Here is a 20,634-nt window from a genome sequence, read left to right on the forward strand (position 1 = left end):
ACCATCGTCCCTTCAGCCGGGTATTGCATCGACGGGGCTGGGGTAGCAAGGGACAAGGCAACGCCCCAAGTTCCCCGGCCGTACACTGTCCTGGGGTGGGTACAGTAGCCGGGGCTGTGAGGTTGGCAAGCCTCGACTGAATGGAGATCTAAACTGAATTCCATGTGAAAGAAACCCCTCATGATAAGCAGGTGTGAGCGTGGGAATGAACCCCGGCCACGTCAGGTGTGCGGCAGGTAACCACGAGCTCTTATCACCGGCCACATGCGTTATGCTTTTGTTATGAATGAAATCAAGGTAATTAATCTAGAAATCCAAGCCTGGCAACTCTAGAGAAGGAGAGCCCGACAACAGGGATAGAGCTTCATCCCGAGACGGCAGGAGACGCCCGCCAGACCCTCAGACCTTCCCCACAGCTCACCGCATCGCCTGCCGCTGCTGCATCATGGCTGGTAAGTGTTAGATAGCTGTACTCAGGGCTAAGGACACATGCCTTTAATTCATTCATCACAACTAATCATAAGGAACTACGACTCAGATAAAAGTTAAAGATAGGCACATACGCTGTAGATGCGCGTGGCCTCGGTGCTCATCTCCGTCGCATTAATTGGCCCTTGAGGCTGTGGTAGCTATAAGAACCCATTACCCCGGACCAGTGTGACACTCGGGCTACCACAGTTTACCTTCCCCAGGTATACCCATTTATCGACCAGCCCAAAAGGGAGGATGAACACCTGGGTGAGCTGCACGCCGACTGCCCAGCGGGCCGGGATTCGAACCCGGGCCTGGGATTCGTAGCTAGGCACACAAACCACTGCACCACCTGTCATTACCAGCACATTGTCGTCTACACTTCGTTTTGGATCATTAGCTTCCTACATGTTCTACTGAGGGTAGTTATATATAACTCGTTTAGCATAGGAAAAAGGTTCATACTTTGCCTATACTTAGAGGTACACCTACATGTAATGTTATTCTTATCCACAAACATAACTGAAATCAACCTTAAAGCATGAAAGTTAATGAACTGCACTATGTACACCACCCATAGTCATAACTAGTTCGCTTAACCTAAACGAGAAGAGAGAGGTTCATACTTAATTTGACTGTACGTAATGCCATTTATATCTACATATATAATTTAAATGAGTCTTTGGTCAGCAAAGTTCTTCAATAACACTATATCAACCCCCTATTCGCCATGTTACAGAGCCGAAGCCCGGAGCACAGATTATCGAGGGGAAGACGAAGGCGGTGCACGAGATAGAGGGCGACCAGTGGCACGTGCTGGTGGTCAACAAGGACAGGATCACCGCGGGAGACGGCGCCAAGGCCCACGACCTGCAGGGGAAGGCCGAAATCTCCAACGCCACCAACGCAAAGGTGTTCACGTTCCTCAATGAAGCAGGTGAGAGGCGTGAGAGGGGGGAGGTGTGTTGTTTAGGGGGGGGGGGGGAGAGGGAAGAAGGCACTGAGTTATGCAAGGGTCTCTTTTTTGCTTCATCTTTTTCCTCTTCTTCGTTCCCTCCACTTTGCTCTCTTAACCATGTCATTATACTGGATAGGGGTATTAGAGAGAGAGAGAGAGAGAGAGAGAGAGAGAGAGAGAGAGAGAGAGAAAATATATATATATATATATATATATATATATATATATATATATATATATATATATATAAAGATATAAAGATTACGCAACTTACATAAGCCTGAAGAGGACTATACAAATAGACAAAATAAAGAGAAATAAAGATAGAAAGATAGACATCATCATCATCATCATCATGCTGCAGGGTTCAAGACGTCATGGGTGCGGTCGAGCGGCAAGCATACCTACGTGTCCCGGCGGTGTCATATGGTGCCTCTGGAGTGGGTGACGAGGCGCGTGGCCACGGGCTCCTTCCTGCGGCGGCACGCGGGGGTCACGGAGGGCTACACCTTCACGCCACCAAAACTGGAGACGTTCTTCAAGGTATCCTACTACTACTACTACTACTACTACTATTATATACTACACATTCACCTCGCCCAAACTAGACATTTTTCAAGGTAGTACTACTATTCCTATACACTACTACTATTACTAGTATACTACTACTACTATTACTACTACTACTACTATTCTATACAGCGTCCATTAACCTGTCTTTTTGCATTCACGTGTGTTGTTGTGTTTGTGCTGTCATAATGTCTTTTTTCTCTATATCTATCTCTTCACTATATGATTTTTAACGTTACTCCATTGATTCATATACACCATAGGCTAATCATAAATCATTTCCTATATTCTCTAGCGTCATAATAAAACCTTCAATAAGTGCCTCGAACGCATCTCCTCCTTCCTTCGCTTATTCCTCCCTTCCTCTTGGCAGGACGATGCGAACCACGACCCCCAGTGGAGCGAGGAACAGGTGCTGGAGGCGGGGCTGAAGGTGGGGAACACGGTGGTGGGGAGGCTTGAGTACGATATTATGGCGCGAACAACAGTGGCCGTATTCGAGGTGCTAGAACGAGCGTGGGCGGCGCTCGACTGTGCTCTTATCGACATGAAGATAGAGTTCGGTATCGACGCTGAGACGGGTAAGTATAAGAGGAGTAGTTTTATAAGTTTAGTGATAGTTTGACAAAGCTTCTGCAACACGAAAATGAAAAACACTCGAGAACATTTCGAGGCTTACACACCGCATTTAATAAGGCTTTCGCAGGGGTTGTGTTAGTATTTCCATGGGTATATAGGTTTAAGTCTAGTGATAGTTTGACAAGGCGTTCTCTACATCGTGAATAGGAAACACGCGCATGAGAACCCGGAGGAGGATCAAAAGATAAACTAACACTAAAAGGATTAGAATAAAGGTGAGAGGAAGATTAGAAGCTGCAGGTGATAATTATGATGATTGATTGATTGATTGATAGTTTATTGTTGCAAGTAAAACAACAAAGGAGAAGGGAGGAGCATGCCATCCCAACCCCCTGGCAGTACAGATTGTGATTATACAACTAAGGATACATGTGTAAGTAGCACCAGGAAACTACAAAGATAAAATAGTAGGGGACAAGTGCTAAAAAAATAGAGGCCTTGATTTAGTCAAGGGAGCAGACATCAGGTACTGTACATATGGACTACAATCTAGGGGCAAATGCAGGATGCTCACTAAGCACAGCTGAAAGAACATTATTGTTAATGAACCAGCCCACCAGCCCAGGCAGGTCCCAGTGGCCCTGTGGGCGGTAGGCACTAATAGCAGAACATTGCAGCTAGGACATAGTGTTTGAGCGTGTGACCCCCTGGCCTGGCACACAAGCGGCAAGGTACAGGGTCAGCCCCACTGACCTCCCAGTAATATCTATAGCCCAGCCTTAGCCGCATCACCACCAGATCCGTAGATGAAAAGGGGTTGGAAAAATGGGGAACACGAGGGAGAAGAGGGATTAGAACATCAGGAGAGAGTAGAACTATAAAAGCTACGGGATAAGGAGTTGGAAAAAAAGAATGTCAGGCAGGAAGGAGAAGGATCGAAATCTATACCCAAGTCTATATACACCAAGTCATACGCAGGTTTGTGGGAGGAGACACGTCCGAGGCGTGGTTTATGCGTGACACTGCTTGGAGCCAAACTAGAGAATGTAGAAACAGGGATTTAGAGAAAACGAGGAAAGGCGTACTAATTTAAATCAATCAATTCAACATCCCACACCGCCGTTTGTAGTCATTGAAATTACAGTCACGCAATAGCACAATAAAAAGACACATTTTTTCGTAAGTGGCTTGCCTGAACGCGCTGTGAAAGAAGGCGAGAATGCACATCCAGTGTGCACAAACGGCCCCAACTTAAGTCATCCCTGAACTGGCGGGTATTTTTTTTTTTTTTAGCTCCAAGTGACGTCATCCCGCTGCTCTGCCCCAAAACCGCCTCCTGCGCGTACCGGTCGCAGTTTTGAAGCAGAGTGACTTGACTTGGTATATATAGACTTAGATCTATACATGAAGGGTAATCGGATACGTCTCTCTTACAGGGGATATTCTGGTCTCGGACACGATTGACTCCGACTCGTGGCGCCTCTGGCCCTCCGGTGACAAGCGACTCATGAAGGACAAACAGGTGAGACACGAAGACTAATGAATGTCCAGGTGAACGCCATAATTATTCTCTTTATCGGCGTCTCGGGTATTTGAGGATTGCTGAACAGGCTGCTTTTAGTGTTCGCACTCCTCCATCTTAACCTGTTTCGCCTCTTAGAATAAGTATGATAAAAAAAAACGTAAAGCTAAAGCAATTCCATGTTGGTTCTCAGGTGTACCGTAACATGGGCACGGTGACGGAGGAGGGGCTGAGTCAGGTCAAAAGGAACTTCCAGTGGGTGGCGGACAAGCTGGACGCCTTCATGCCCGAATCCCGAGGCCTCGTGAGTGTTTTTACCCATTTGTGTTTTATTATGATGGTTATTTTTTCTTCCTTTTTTTATTTCTTCTTCTTCTGGCTGTTTCATGCCACCGTTCCCCTTTATGTAGTAACTTATTAGTGAGTTTAGAGCGCATGCAGACCGTTTGGAATTATTTCGTTACCTCTTCGATTCTCCTCCTTTTTCTTATGCTTTGGGATCCCTCTGGCTAGTGATACTGCTATTTGTCGAGGCCATTTGTAATAAGACGAACACATCACAGGTGGTGGTGTTGATGGGTTCTGCCAGCGACGCTAGCCACGCCGAGGCCATCAAGAGCCACTGCGCCAAGCTGGGCGTCGCCTGCCACCTGCGGGTCACCTCGGCTCACAAGGGGACAGAAGAGACCCTCGCTATCGTCGCCCAGGTATGTGTGTGTGGGAACGTTTACCTTGTCTGTGGAGAGTGAAGTATGGCAAGGAGGGGAGGGGTAGTGGAGAAGAGAGGAATGGAGTGGAATGTAGTGGAATAGCGTGGAGATAGGAGCGAGAAGGGGAGTAGTGGATTGTATAAGAAGGGTGATGAAAGAGGTGCAAGGTGATTGGTGTGTGTGTGTGTGTGTGTGTGTGTGTGTGTGTGTGTGTGTGTGTGTGTGTGTGTGTGTGTGTGTGTGTGTGTGTGTGTGTGTTCTATAATCATGACCTTTGCAGTACGAGGCTTGCAGTCGCCCGCTGGTCTTCGTCTGCGTGGCCGGGAGGAGTAACGGGCTGGGTCCTGTTACCTGTGCCAACACCTGCGTGCCCGTCATCAACTGCCCCCCGCTGAAGGCCGATAGTGTCTCCCGCGACGTGTGGTCCTCCCTCAGCCTCCCCTCCGGTAGGTCACACACACACACACACACACACACACACACATCACGCTATACACTAATCCTCTCGTAATGTATCCCTTTTTTCGTATGATATATTTTGGTTAACATTTGTCAATTGATTTCCATGTCGCGCTAGTCAAATAACGCCGTTTCCTCTCATCTTTCTTATCCTTTTTCTTTCTTTTGTTTGTGTGTGTGTACAGGTATGGGCTGCGGGACGGTTCTGTATCCCGAGGCCGCCGCCCAGACCGCCGCCACCATGCTGGGCCTCACCGACCACGTCATCTGGGCCAAGCTCCGAGCCAAGCAGCTCAATTTGTGGGTGGGGCTCAAGCACGCGGACCGGGACATGGCCGTGAACAACCACTAAGGGGATCGCACTCGCCTGACCCCACGTAGACATTAATTTTAGTGTGAAGCGGATAAATGCTGTATGGTAAATGGGTGTGTTCATATAGCTGTACCCTTGAAGGCAATCCACCCAGCTGACCCCATATAGACATAAGTGTGTGGCGATTGAAGACTGTATGGTAAATGGCAGTTCTTCATATAGTTGTTCCCTTGCACCTGTACCTCTCACAATGGCCTCTGTTAATCAGCAAGCGTTTAGTATACTGTATACACTAGCAGAATAGTTATAGCGATGTAATGTAATGGATCTATGTATATGAACTATACATTGGAGTGAGATTTATTTGTGAATGTAGCTGTCCAGTAAGAAAGATTGGGCCAGGCAATTAACCATTCACTTCGTCTTCTCATACTTACATACCAAAATAAGGGAAACAATAGGCACCTCGTTAAAGGGACCATGACCACCATATCATATTGTTGTTAAGTTTGTTGAATAAAAGGATGCACTGTATAATCGTCTTATCCTTTCCTCCACTGGTGTTACAAAATTAATAAACTTGTTCTGGTTGCGTTTGAAACCCTAATGTAGTAAAGGTACGCATAAGCTGCGCATGGCTAGCTATATATTCATCGTAAGGCTTTATTATAGTATGGTACGGTCACTCAAGTAAATTTCACTCGTTTAAAGTATGCCGCGTTCTTAGACTTGAATTTGGGTCAGCCTTCATTTTTTCAAGAACGTGTTTCCAGTTTTATGAAAGTTTACTGATTATAATGAAACTGGGAAAAAAAATCAATGGACTTTTTTAATGTGTTTGCACCAAGTCGGAGAAGCAAGCGAGCAGGTAGCGTTCGGCAGCGGCGTGGAGGGTGCTTACTGGCGAGGGGCGCATCAATACGGCTGAGGAGGGATCCAGATGGAGTAATGAGGCAGCATTTACGAGCACGAGCATCTGAGGCCGGCGAGTGAGGGAAAAGGTTATAGGGGCGACAGGCCTGCGGTGCCCCACGCAAAAGGGAATAGAGAAGTAATCGATTAAATACCAAGTGTGGTAATGTTGACGGCCCAGCTTACGACGGAGTCGAGGGCGATTGTGTTAGGCGACGCCAGAGTAATCGGATGAAGACGTCGTCCCGAACCGGCCTCGCCACGCCTCTTCCCCTCAGGATACCTCGTTCTCGGGTACCTCCATTCCAAAGCCCCCCGAATTGTGACCCTTTGACACGTACAACCCTACCGTACACGCTTCAGGGCAGGGCAGGGGTGCATGGCAATGTCAGGGGACGCAGGGTAGGCCGATGCACGCACATTCGGACAAGACCCTCGACGCTCCCCCCAGATCGGTCGCTCGCCGGCAGTTGAAACGCTCTCAGTGTGTTGAGTGTTTGTCGCAAGATTTTCCCGGCCCCGCCTCGGCTATATAGGCGGCCCCCCTCCGGTCCCGCAGCCAGTTGCCTCCCTCTCCAGTGGCGCCTCGTCCGTACGACTCTCCCGTACGTCCTCTCCGCCGTCACCGCCACGCTGCAGCTGCGAGCCACACCACGCCACAGCTGGAGCCATACCACCCACACCACCCCTGCCTAGGCATACCACACCAGTACACTATACCCAGGGACACACCCCTCTTACCCTACCAAACCACATTACATCAGAACACCACTAGCAGGACCACACCACCCCAGCCACAGTATACCACACCACCCCTGCCACAGCATACCACATCACTACACTACGCCTAGGGCACCACCACTCTTGCCCTACCAAACCACACTACATCAGAACACCGCAGGCAGGATCCTTCCGCCTCTGCCCCCACCACACTACCCAGAGCCTAACGCTGCAGCCAGGGCCCTCCCATTCCTGCCTAACTTAACTACAGCCCACAGAGCCTCACGTTGCAGCCGGGACCTTACCCTCAGTGCCCCATCGAACTCAACCTAACAATACCACCGGGGTCATGGCACTGAGACCACACCTAACCACACGACACTGCAATAGGGGCACATAGCACCTTCATCCACCCCATCAGGAACTCATTACAATACCTCGCTAAGTCACCAATGTCCCACCAAACTCAACCTCACCATACCACCGGGGTCATGGCGTTCAGGCTCCACCTAACCACACCACACCACACCACACAGCAACAGGGGCCAATATACCACCCTCATTCCACATCAGGAGCCCATTATAACGTTTTTTTTTTTTTTTCTCCTATTCCCCCACCAAACTTAACTAAACTATACCATCGGCGTCATGGCATTCAAATCTTCCCCACAAAAAAAACCCATACCACACCACAATACTGGCCATATCACCCTCATCAACCACCCACCACACGTCATTCTAGAGTCCCACATACATCAGCAAGGTACGGAGAGGGATTTTCAGGCCTTTCAATCCTACCCCAATGTACTTATAGATCGTCCATGAGCCAGTTGGAGTCCTTAACTTTCCTCGGTAGCTCCTGAAACTCCCCCTTCGAAGTCCACGCTGGAGCCCGCCTTTACTAACACTAACCTACCTTTACTACCTCTAAGCTAAACTCCCTCAGTCCTTACCACTTCAAACCTAACCTCCAGCAGTCTTACCACCTCTAACCTAGCCACCATCAGTCCTTTCCACCTCTAACCTCCGTCAGTCCTTTCCACCTCTAACCTAACCTCCGTCAGTCCTTTCCACCTCTAACCTAAGCACCAGCCGTCCTTACCACCTCTAACCTAAGCTCCAGCCGTCCTTACCACCTCTAACCTAAGCTCCAGCCGCCCTTACCACCTCTAACCTAACCTCCATCTGTCCTTTCCACCTCTAACCTAACCACCATCAGTCCTTACCACCCCTAACCTAACCTAACCTCCCTCATTCCCTACTACCTCTAACCTAATCTCCCTCAGTCCCTACCACCTCTAATCTAACCTCAAGCTGTCCTTACCACCTCTAACCTAATCTCCAGTGTAGTCCTTTCCCGCATACCACCAGGGATAGCACAACACCCCACATTATACCGCTCCATCACAACCACACATATACACCGCAAACTCCATCCGACCGTCCCTCTTCACCCACCCCCACCATCGCCTTCGTCACCGTCTCCACACCTAGCCGTCCCTCAACACAATACAAGTAACACAAGCAACATTAATACTATGCGCAGGTAACGTACGTTCTTGAATATTTTTTTTGTCTCTAAAAAGGGTAAATTTTCATGGTAGTATGTATGGTATGTCATTTCCAGAGTAGAGTTTAGTAGAGATAGAGGTTATAGTAGTGGTTGTTTAGTAGTAATAATAGTAAAAGTGGTGGTAGTAGTACTAGTAGTAGTAGTAGTAGTAGCAGTAGTAGTAGTAGTAGTAGTTTTATCTGTTGCCGTAATGTGGTGAAACTATAAGTGTGAACGTAAGTGTTATGCAGAGCTGTGTGTGTGTGTGTGTGTGTGTGTGTGTGTGCTTGGAGGTTAAAACAAATTTCAACTGCCAGACGTGATGCAGTACAAAAGCAAGGTGAACTCTGCAGGTAGGAAATAGTGCAGTGAAAGAGAGTATATAGTAAGTATGATGTTCCTGCTGCGGTGTGATGCAATTATATATCATGAAAGGTGTGGTCTAGTAGGTAAAAAAAAAGCAGCTAGGTTAGTCAGCTCTCCATCTTTATAATCTACTAAATTTCACCTTTCAAAGCGAACATATCACCAACCCTTTACCTATCCATAACATAACATAGCATACCGTATAGTAGTGTGAAGAATGCCAGGACCTCACACACCACACACCACTGTTCCCCTTGCTCAAGGGGGGACAGTAACTACTAGTCAACGGAAAGAATCCGGCCTGAGCGGGGCTCGAACCGCCGCCTGTTTGGCCGTGAAGCCTTGCAGCGGGGCGCTCTAGCCAATTGTGTGTGTGTGTGTGTGTGTGTGTGTTAGTAACCTATTGCAATGTCATGTAATTAATGTTGCTCAGATGAAGTAGTAGTAGTAGTAGTAGTAGTAGTAGTAGTAGTAGTAGTAGTAGTAGTAGTAGTAGTGTCGTGATATCAGCAAAGGTGGAGGTGGTAGGAGGAAAGATAAGAGCGTGTAGGGGTCTGTGGTTTCCGTGGCAGTTTCTTGCATCCGCCATGAAAAGGTAATCATAACAAGAGTGAGTGTAGCGATAGCAATCCGTCAGCCAGCCACCACAAAGCCGCCCCGTCAGCGCTCTCTCTCTCTCTCTCTCTCCAGTCCTCTTCCTCGTGTTTATATTCAACTCGAAATCCAACAGCATCATCATTTTTCCACATGCAGGGACCATTCTCATGTGTGTGTGTGTAAGGGATTAGGGTTGTACATACCTCACGTACGCATTTTTATTCTCTCTCTCTCTCTCTCTCTCTCTCTCTCTCTCTCTCTCTCTCTCTCTCTTATTCCTACCTTCTTATGCTCTAGCTGAACCTTCTTTTCTGTCTCACTATCACTATCATTTTACCCACCATAGGCTCAAGGGCTAATGCGACGGAGATGAGCACCGAGGCAACGCGCACCTATAGCATATGCCCTCAACTTTACCTTTACTTACTATTACTTTTAATTAATATGAACCCCTTTGACTCCCTCCGATCCCAGTTTTCAACACCACGTGACTCTACCTACCATCACCACTACCAGCCATCACCGCCAACCACCACCACAATGAACTACCACCACCGCCACCACAACCACCACCGCCAACCACCACCACAATGAACTACCACCACCGCCACCACTACCAGCACTATCCATCACCGCCAACCACCACCACAATGAACTACCACCACCACCGTCAACCATCACCACCAACACCACGAAGCCGCTGCTGCAGAGGAGAGGCGAAGCGAGGTTCACGAATCCTAGCATCATGTCGTGCCGAGCAACAGATATTATGCTACGATTCGTGTATCACACCGCCCAGACACGCCTTGTTACCACCAATCCACCTCCACCACCACCACCCAGTCCTCCATTAATTAAGTTCCACCACCACCACCACCACAGTTTCCGGACGCACATCCCTGCCACTCATATCGGTCAGAAGCTGCACTTGGAATCATTGCGGTGGACACCATGCTCCAAATCCTCCAGTATTTCGAGGCTTACATACCCACATTTCATAGGGCCTTCGAAGTAGTCATCTAGCTACGGGGAGGGGGGAGGCACGTGCACAATTTTTATAAAGCTAGTATAATAGTTTGACAAGACTTCTGAACCATTCATATGAAGAACTCTAGTGTGAACCCGACTAATCTCCTTTGTGAACTTTGTAATAAAAATCGTAATTAAACACGCTAAACATTACGAATTTCATTCACTCCTGTGAAATAACATAAGAGTAACACCATACATAGGAGCAGCGAGATGCGGCTTTTTTCTCTGCTTATATTTTCTTTAGTCTAAGTCCACCTTGTAAAAAAGTAATAAATAAATAAATAAAATAAAGCACGCTGCAGCAGACAGTACGCCAGCCTTTAAAAACTCTACGCTCATAGACTGAACGATTTCACAGCTTAGGGTAAACCTAAAAATAAAAGCAAAATAAAACACTAAACTATGTGTAATTGCAGTCAACTTGACTGTGTGATGGCGAAGAGAGGAACAGGGAAAACACCGATTATGGTAGTGGAAAGCACACCGCCGACCCTCTCTATGACCATAGGCCTGAGCCAGCAAGTGCCACCTCAACCTCGAATTTAAGACGATCGCTCGTTCTTCGTGTCTTCCGTATCCCGATCGCCGTTAAACATTAGTATGTATCACGGTAGGTATGTGTTGTATGCAGGCTTTGTATGTGAGGTGTTGCAATATCAGATGTTAGTGATAATGTTTATCATATGTGAGGTATCTTGACCGCATGTCAGGTGGCATGCACTTTGACCTCACCCTCAGAGTTACAAACAAACATGTGGGATTCGTTACAATACCCACGCCGCCCCTAGGTCGGAAATGTGCGGGAAAAGCACTGAAAGACCAGCCTGGCAGACCCAGCCCCGACAGAGACGAGACGTGCGCTCGTCCCCTAGAGACACAAGAAGCAAGGAGACGAGTCACGAGAGCCAAGAGGATCGAACCCGTGTGCTAGACAGCGACGAGCCAACTGTGGAAGGAGCCTACTGTTGTTGAGTTTGGAGGAGGACACGTTTTGCTATGTTAATAGTTGTATTATTTGTTTATTTCATGTATGTGATGAGACAATTTATATACAGTATGTGTTTTGTAATGAAAATTGATTACTCAGGAATGCTATGTATAGGCTATATTGTTCAGGCTAACGGAGTTAACGGCTACCTGTTATCTTCGTAACACAGACCAAGATATTGTAGAACTGATTGTATTGAAGAGTGCCTAATTACGCAGGTCGAATTTACTTAAGTTTCGTACGTCTAAGACTTATCGTGAATTTGCAGAAACGATTACACCAAGACTGATGTGAAGAGATATTGATTAAAGTTGAATTCAGTCAGTCTGGGAGTTTCAACCACCTTAATACCCGGGAAAGCAGTACGGCGCCTACACCGTTATGTTGTTTACAGGGCTGTTGTTTTTTAAATAAAAAAATAAATATATATATATGATATATATATATATATATATATATATATATATATATATATATATATATATATATATATATATATATATATATATATATATATCCTGCTGAGTGATTTGAACTATGTACTTTACTACTCAAACATATTTCAAGGATTAATTCATCTCAGTTGTCAGTTCCTACTTATGAATTTATAATAATGTAGGATTTTTTTTGGGGGGAGGGGTATATACCTTGAAGAGAATAAATGAATCATTGCACATGAATAGGTTATTTTACTTTACCATCTTTGGAGCACATCATTTAACTTATGGAATACTTTTAGTAAAAAAAAAAAAAAAAAAAAAAAAAAAATTTTGAAAAAAATCAATGATTTAATAATTTGATTTAATCATTGCCAACCCTGGTTGTTTAGTGAATTTAGGATGGTTAAATTAATGGGATCAGTGAGGACGGGGCTAATAACTAAAACAGCTCATGCCGTCACTTTCCAACCTCACTCACAGCCCGACAAGTCACTGCTCCTCCTCCTGCCCTTACAGGTTACAAGTGCTGTGGACACTGGTAATAAAAGTCGAGGGTAAGGAAGAGACTGATCTATCAAATGAGGTGTTTCTGTCAATGAACCAGTACATGACATTGCTGCTGCTACAACTACTACTACTACTACTACTGCTGCTACTACTACTACTACTACATCTACTACTATTTGTCTATTACTACTACTGCTGCTACTACAACCACTATTTTCATGTTTGGCCCATACTTTCTTATGACATTATCTCCACATATTTCAAAGGGGTCAATTCTCATTAAAAAAGGGGGTTGATGGCTATTATAGACCTCAAATATTAAATAAAATTATTATATTTAGATTTCTTGGTACAGCATGATGTTCTCTTAATCATGTTAGCAAGTTACTTCCTGAATGAATACTGATGACCTATATATGCAATGTAGTGTATGTATCCCTGAGCATCCAGTAAAACCGAAACATTGAATCTGAGCGTTAATTCTTGTTCAGAGGCCTATAGAGTTGAGCAGCATGGAACTGAAGGACCAGCCTACATGTTACTCAAAAGTATACAGATAGAGAGAGAGATAAATTATATACAATTCCATAAGTTACAACAACTACATAAGTTACTAAACATTATACAACAAGCTTTACACAATTTCAAACTATTATGTACATCGTAACAAGTCCAACTAGCAACCAACAAGCCAACACAACTCTACTATATACAAGTATAATGCATTAAGTAGCGGGATGGACAAGTGGTAATGCTGTGTTTGCTGAAGAGAAGGTGAGTGAGAGACGATGACTAACACTACTCTCAACGTCATGACTCCAGCAGCCCGGCTTTGTGGAAGAGGTACCTGACTACACTTGACTGCAGGAGGTAAAGGTAGACAGTGTAGAGGGAGATCCTGAACTGTGCCCATGCCCACAGACTACGCTGGGCAAAGAGCGAATGTACGCAGCAACGCGACATGGTGATGAAAGAACTCATGCTGTGAAGGAAATGTGAGTATGTGAGGGAGAGAAAGGGAGCAAGGGGGGGAAGAGTGAGAGAGAGGAGGGGGAAGGGTAGAGAGAGATGGGGATGGGAAAAGAGAGAGGGGTAGGGGAAGAGAGAGGGAGAGGAAGAGAGAGAGAGAGAGAGAAAAAGAGAGAGAGAAGAAGAGAGAGAGAGAGAGAGAGAGAGAGAGAGAGAGAGAGAGAGAGAGAGAGAGAGAGAGAGAGAGAGAGAGAGAGAGAGAGAGAGAGAGAGAGAGAGAGAGAGAGAGAGAGAGAGAGAGAGAGAGAGAGAGAGAGAGAGAGAGAGAGAGAGAGAGAGAGAGAGAGAGAGAGAGAGAGAGAGAGAGAGAGAGAGAGAGAGAGAGAGAGAGAGAGAGAGAGAGAGAGAGAGAGAGAGAGAGAGAGAGAGAGAGAGAGAGAGAGAGAGAGAGAGAGAGAGAGAGAGAGAGAGAGAGAGAGAGAGAGAGAGAGAGAGAGAGAGAGAGAGAGAGAGAGAGAGAGAGAGAGAGAGAGAGAGAGAGAGAGAGAGAGAGAGAGAGAGAGAGAGAGAGAGAGAGAGAGAGAGAGAGAGAGAGAGAGAGAGAGAGAGAGAGAGAGAGAGAGAGAGAGAGAGAGAGACACACACTCACCTCCTGTGGGTGTCAAGGGAGAACTCAATGCCCCTCAGCAGGTCGTTGGTCTTGAAGATGAGCAGCATCTGGCGAGGGACTCGGCTGAGCACGGCGGAGATCTCGGGAAAATACTTGGCTGCATCGGCCTTGATCTCATCTTGCTGGGTGAGTGAAGGAAGAAGGTTATCAGCATTTGTATTAATTTTAGTTTTTGTCATCATAGTCATAGATTCCTGAATTCATGAATGATGCAATTTGTAATAAGTTATGTAGTGTAAAAAATCCAATATGTGTTTTCTGGCATTCAAGTTAATGATCCTACAGTGAAATAGTAGCCGTGTATAATATATTAACAAACTATGAGCTCCCTGCATAATCACTACTGACATACTACTACGATAAATTCCCTCATGGTTCTTTCGTAGCAATTTCCAGGTAAAAACGAAATGTCTCCATGTGAAGAAATGTAGCCATTGCTTCTGGCGGCCCGAGGCAACCCTATAACTTCGTGTAATACTAAGCGCTCCCTGCATGTGATTATACGTTCTACTGTTCTAGGTTTTCCCAGGTACGTATTACACTGCCTTGGTATATTTTGTGTACCGTCTCCGAGAAGATGGTCGTTTTCTGTAAGCTAGATTGACTTGTTTTCTTTATACGGTAGCTGGTGAACCTCTTTATTCTCATATTCTCTCTCTCTCTCTCTCTCTCTCTCTCTCTCTCTCTCTCTCTCTCTCTCTCTCTCTCTCTCTCTCTCTCTCTCTCTCTCTCTCTCTCTCTCATAAAAAAATATTACTAAAGCATTATTCAGCTTCCCCACTCTCTCTCTCTCTTTAGCTATCTGTCTGTCTAAAATATTTCTAAGACTTCACTCAACTCTCAACTCTGGTTGGAGGAGCAGTGCCTTTGATTTTTTTTGTTTCCTCTATTTTTTGGTGCCCTTATTCTTCCTCCTTTCCTGTAATAAAAATAAATAAATGCAAAGACAATGGTGCTTTACCTCCTGTGCCGTGCGAGCCTTTTTGTCAATGCCCTGGGAGATGGAGTTCCAGGAGCGGCCGGTCACCATGCAGGCAAACAGGCCATACAGCTCCCCAACACCCAGCTGGTTGCCGTGGTGCTGGATGGCCTCCAGGTCAGCGTTTAGAATGCTGAGCCAGAGCTTGCTGTATGTCAGCCGGAAGTCATTGGTCAGCTTCTGGAAAATAAGAAACGAAGCCATATGCCTAAAATAAGATATTTTTCTCTTTATTTAACACTCAGAATAGTGATGCAAAAATAGTTGTCAAACATTCATGGTGGAAACAAAGACCAAGTGACAGCGAGTAATTTTTTTTCTTTAAAAGCAAACAAAGCAGCTCAAGGGAAATGGAAACAGAAAATGAAAAAAAATACTAAACTCTGTTCCACAAGTGAGTGTGAAATAGCACAAGGTTAACTTTGCATTTACTTATTACTCTAAATTATGTGAATTATCCATTACACACAGGATTCTAAAAGCAGTTACTCTCAAAGCTATCTTCCAAGAATGAAACAAACTCACTACACCTTTCGCTCCTCTTAGCTTTATCCATAACACCATTAGCTCCTCTTAGTATTCAATGGATAAATAACAAATATGCTGGACCTGCTACCTAGGAACTACAAATATTTTCTTTTTACAGTAGGGGAAATAGCTCAAGGGCAAGAAGAGAGAGAGAACAAAAAACCCACCCAGCACTGCTCCTACAAAAGCACATAGAACATAACAACTCCCTCCCAAAACTCACCGTGTAGAGGCCGTGATCCAGTAGCACAATCTGGGTGTCTTTGCCTTTGCCCGCCTGGACCAGCACATTGCCTGGGTGGGGGTCGCAGTGCACATAGCCATTGACAAAGATCATCTCCGAGTAGAGGCTGCCAATCTTCTTGGAGACATCGTGAGTGTCGATGCCATGGGCCACCATGTAGGCACGATCGTTCACCTGGCCGCCCTCACAGAACTCCATGGTCAGCACTCGCTCGGTGGTGAGGGGCCACTCTATCTTGGGGATCTGGGAGGATAGTGGTACAGAATTAGCATACTTATCTCTCTGTCTGCTTAGGGGGAACTGTCAGGAGTATGGGTAGCAAATGAGTGAAGTGGGATGTGTCTTAAGAATAGAAGACAGCCTTAGAATAAAGGTTAAAAAGTATAATAGAAGGAAAAATACAAATAAAGATCATACAAAGACAGATAATGCACGCACCTTCAGCCAGGGGAGATGGGAGAACTGGGCGGCCACTCTCTCTGCATTGTGAGCCTCCATGGTGAAGTTCAGTTCCTTGGGGAGATTTTTCTTCATTTCTTCAACCAGCCATGAGAAATCAAACTCAGGGAAGACTAAAGAGACTGCCTGGACCAGCGCCTGTGGAAGGAAGGGAAAAAACATTGGTTATGGTGACAAAAAAAAATATTACCTGGTATGAATATTACTGCTTACAAATTAGATATGCTCACACAGTTCCTTATGCAGTATTTAAGAGCTCAAAGTCTATTTAGCTGTAGTAACAGTCATAATAATAGTAGTAGTAGTAGTAGTAGAGCCTTACCTCCATGCCCTTCATATCCACCTTCGAGTGTGCCTTAACTGATGGATGCTGCACCTTGACGGCCACCTCCCGGCCATCCTTGAGTCTGGCACGGTGCACCTGGGCGAGGGAAGCGGCGCCCAGTGGTCGAGGCTCAAACTCTACAAACAGGTCCTCTGGCTGGTGGGGATGGGAAGAAGAGGACGGGATGGGAAGAAGAGGACATGGAGGATATAGAAGGTATGTATATTAATGCAAAGAAATGGAAGCTAGTGAATGGAAGAGTAGAGTTACTAGAGTTAATGCATAATAATAGAAATGGAACAAAACATCCACAGTAACATGAAAGTACATATGACAGAGCTCTGAAAGTGGTGGAGCTAAAATATTTGAGAGATTAACACCATGGAAAACATAATGGAAGTATGATAGTTCTTAAAATGGTGGAGTTAGAATATAAAAGAGACATAACTAACACAAGAGACAGTATAAAGGAAAATATAGTAAAGCTCTTGAATTGTGGTTAAAGAACTTACAACCCAAAATTCTTACATTACAAAAGACAGCAAGCAAAAATAATCACCTTGCAATTGAGTTCCTCCTGAAGCACTCCTTTGATCTCCTCCAGTGGGGACTCCGGGGCTTTGGAGTGCAGCACCTTCATGGTGTTTACATACTCTTGGGGCAGCAGGTACTCCAGGGAACCCAGGTGCTGCCCAACCTGCAAGAACACATCCTCTCTCAGGGCCAACCACCATAACCACTGCCACAACCACCTGACTCCTTTGATGTGATATGTAAAATGAGAAGTATTAAGATCAGTTGTTGTTTTTTCCTTTTATAGCAATGGAAGCAGCTCAAGGGGAACAAAAACAGAAAACAAAAAAGGCTGCTAACCATTGCTCATATGTGTGTTCAAGGGTCACATTGGAGGTATTCACTTCCATCTCACCTTGACAAAAGCACCTCCATTGACACAGCAAAGGTCCAGCAACTTCTTAGCAGCCCGGAGGTGTGTCTGGAAGAAAAATGCCCCCAAAATAATTAATCATCTATCTCTCTTTACTGTATGAAATCTATCAAGTGTCTTTAAGTTATAACAAAAGCACTCCTCAAGGACAATAATTTTCTATTTGTTAAATTATGTTCAGCTGGAGATGCAGGGCTGAGAAGGAGAAAGAGGGAGGATGAAGCAAAGGAGAATAAGGACATGGACAAGGAGGAAGAGGACGAACAGAACGAGGAGGAAGATGACGAAGATAAGGACAAAGAGGAAAAGGAGGAGGTTCAAGAGAGGGAGGGAAAGCACTGTATAAACATGAAGAGTTACCTGAGATTTGACATCATTATACTCCTCTGTGCCAGGTGTGATGCTACCTGAGTAGAGTGAACTTCTGTAGTCAGTGACAATCTTGATCACCTATGAAAAAGGACAAGGAAACCATGAGGATTTTGTCTGTCGGAGCAAAAATGAGGAGATTAGTCAAACAAGAGTAATGCCCATATTTATCATTTCCATAAAGTTCTTATAATACTCCAACATTATAGAAACTTTTTTGTGATAAAGTGGTTTGTGCAAATGATATGCAGTAGAATGTAATGCAGAGAGGAATATTATCATGCATTCCTGCAATATAAGAACTTTATGGTAAAGATAAACCCATTATCTTCATTATCTTCTTATCCTTTAGACAGACCATTCTGTTGAAAATAAAAAGTGTTACTGTTGACTGCTGACCGTTAATGACGAGGTTTCAGGCCCTGCATCCCCACCCCCCTGTTACTCACCGTCACTGCTGCCCGTCCAAATCTCAGAGCTCCAATGCCTGCCGTCTCTAGTTCATCAATGTGGTAGGTGGCCAAACCACTGCCCACCCCAAGCAGGCCAAGTCTTACCACATTCCTGTACACCATTCTGAAAAAAAAAAAAAAAGAAAGCTATATAACAAACAAGGTTGATAAATTTAAAGGATACACCGTACTCCATTTCCACATTCTCAACATCACTCTTCCTTGGCACGACTTTTTCACCTTATTACACCAAGAAGAAAATAAAAGAACTACCCCTATGTGTATATGTGAGGGTCTTCTTTCAATGGCCCCAGTCAAGATGATAAAACTAACCAATCCTAACCTAAGCTAACTGTCATTACCTCACCTGAGCTAATCTTCATGACCTAACCTAAGCTAACCCTCACAACCTAACCTAAGCCAACCCTCATGACCTAACCTAACCTAACCCTCATTACCTAACCTAATTAACCTAAGCCTCATAACCCAACCTAAGCATCATTACCTAACCTAATTAACCTAAGCCTCATAACCCAACCTAAACATCATTACCTAACCTAAGCTAACCCTCATTACATAACCATAATTGTCTTATTACCTAACCTAACTCATTACATAACCTAAGCTAGCCCTCAAGACCTAACCTAAGATAACCCTCATTACCTAACCTAATTAACATAAGCCTCATAACCTATCCTAAGCATCATTACCTAACCTAAGCTAACCCTCATTACATAACCATAATTGTCTTATTACCTAACCTGACCTAACCCTCATTACATAACCTAAGCTAACCCTCAAGACCTAACCTAAGATAACCCTCATTACCTAACCTAATTAATATAAGCCTCATAACCTATCCTAAGCTAACCCTCATTACACAATCATAGCGAAGTCTTATTACCTAACCGAACCTAACTCTCATTACATAACCTAACCTAACCTAATTAATATAAGCCTCAAATACAATAAACTATCAATCAATCAATCATTCAGCAAGCACACAGGTATTACGTCACTGGAGACACGTGTTGCCTACCTTGCATGGAGAGGAAAGAGAAAGTGCCCGGCCCGGTGTCTTCTTCTCCCTCCCTCAGGTATTTCCGCAGGTAATTAGAGAGTCCCGTAACATGACGAGCACCTGCTGACCACTTTCCCTCCACTCCCTCCTTTCCTGACTCGTCGTACTCTCCCTCTGCTCCCTTTCCTCCCTGAATCTCTCCACTCCCTCCCTTTCTGATCTTTCTCTCCACTCCCTCCCTTTCTGATTTTTCTCTCCACTCCCTCCCTTTCTGATCTTTCTCTCCACTCCCTCCCTTTCTGATCTTTCTCTCCACTCCCTTTCTATCTCCCTCCTTGATCTTTCTCTCCACTCCCTTTCTATCTCCCTCCTTGATTTTTCTCTCCACTCCCTTTCTATCTCCCTCCTTGATCTTTCTCTCCACTCCCTTTCTATCTCCCTCCTTGATCTTTCTCTCCACTCCCTTTCTATCTCCCTCCTTGATCTTTCTCTCCACTCCCTTTCTATCTCCCTCCTTGATCTTTCTCTCCACTCCCTTTCTATCTCCCTCCTTGATCTTTCTCTCCACTCCCTTTCTATCTCCCTCCTTGATCTTTCTCTCCTCCTCTCCCTCTGCTCCCTTTCCTCCCTCCCTGAATCTCTCCTCTCCCTTGCTTTCTCTCCACTCCCTCTCTTTCTCTCCACTCCCTCTCTTTCCACTCCCTCCCTCCTTGATATTTCTCTCCACCTCTCCCTCTGCTCCCTTTCCTCCCTGAATCTCTCCACCTCTCCCTTGCTTTCTCTCCACTCCCTCCCTCCTTGATATTTCTTTCCACCTCTCCCTCCCTGAATCTTCTCTCTCCACCTTTCCCTCTCCTCCCTGATCTTTCTCTCCAGTCTCCACCTCTCCCTCTCCTCCCGCCTTCTCTCCTTGATGTTCTATTACACAACGTCATATGCAAGACTATATTAGTACTATAGTCTCCTTGGTCATATG

The 20,634-nt window shown here is 45.3% G+C and overlaps 2 protein-coding genes across 3 annotated transcripts; one reads left to right on the top strand and one right to left on the bottom strand.

Moving 5' to 3' along the window:
• The first annotated feature begins 288 nt into the window (after positions 1–288).
• LOC126999937 (bifunctional phosphoribosylaminoimidazole carboxylase/phosphoribosylaminoimidazole succinocarboxamide synthetase-like) lies at positions 289–6,119 on the top strand. Its single transcript, XM_050863119.1, has 9 exons — positions 289–452; positions 1,211–1,408; positions 1,794–1,972; positions 2,373–2,580; positions 4,015–4,100; positions 4,294–4,404; positions 4,664–4,807; positions 5,091–5,256; positions 5,455–6,119. Exons 1-9 carry the CDS (start codon positions 446–448, stop codon positions 5,619–5,621), a joined length of 1,266 nt encoding a protein of 421 aa, XP_050719076.1. The 5' UTR covers positions 289–445; the 3' UTR covers positions 5,622–6,119.
• A 6,893-nt stretch (positions 6,120–13,012) lies between these two features.
• Positions 13,013–20,458, bottom strand: LOC126999946 (aarF domain-containing protein kinase 1-like). 2 transcript variants are annotated; one of them, XM_050863136.1, is made up of 12 exons: positions 20,386–20,458; positions 19,677–19,824; positions 18,635–18,761; positions 18,177–18,266; positions 17,799–17,864; positions 17,430–17,567; positions 16,868–17,026; positions 16,525–16,683; positions 16,066–16,329; positions 15,297–15,494; positions 14,315–14,457; positions 13,013–13,678 (listed from the first exon to the last, which is right to left on the bottom strand). In XM_050863136.1, exons 3-12 carry the CDS (start codon positions 18,758–18,760, stop codon positions 13,507–13,509), a joined length of 1,515 nt encoding a protein of 504 aa, XP_050719093.1. In that variant the 5' UTR covers position 18,761; positions 19,677–19,824; positions 20,386–20,458; the 3' UTR covers positions 13,013–13,506. The 2 variants fall into 2 exon arrangements, with proteins under 2 accessions (XP_050719093.1, XP_050719084.1); XM_050863127.1 differs by lacking the exon at positions 20,386–20,458 and having other exon boundaries at positions 19,677–19,931.
• Between the last annotated feature and the right edge of the window lie 176 nt (positions 20,459–20,634).

Source organism: Eriocheir sinensis, chromosome 2 (assembly GCF_024679095.1).
Source record: "Eriocheir sinensis breed Jianghai 21 chromosome 2, ASM2467909v1, whole genome shotgun sequence".
Taxonomy (NCBI): Eukaryota; Metazoa; Arthropoda; class Malacostraca; order Decapoda; family Varunidae; genus Eriocheir; species Eriocheir sinensis.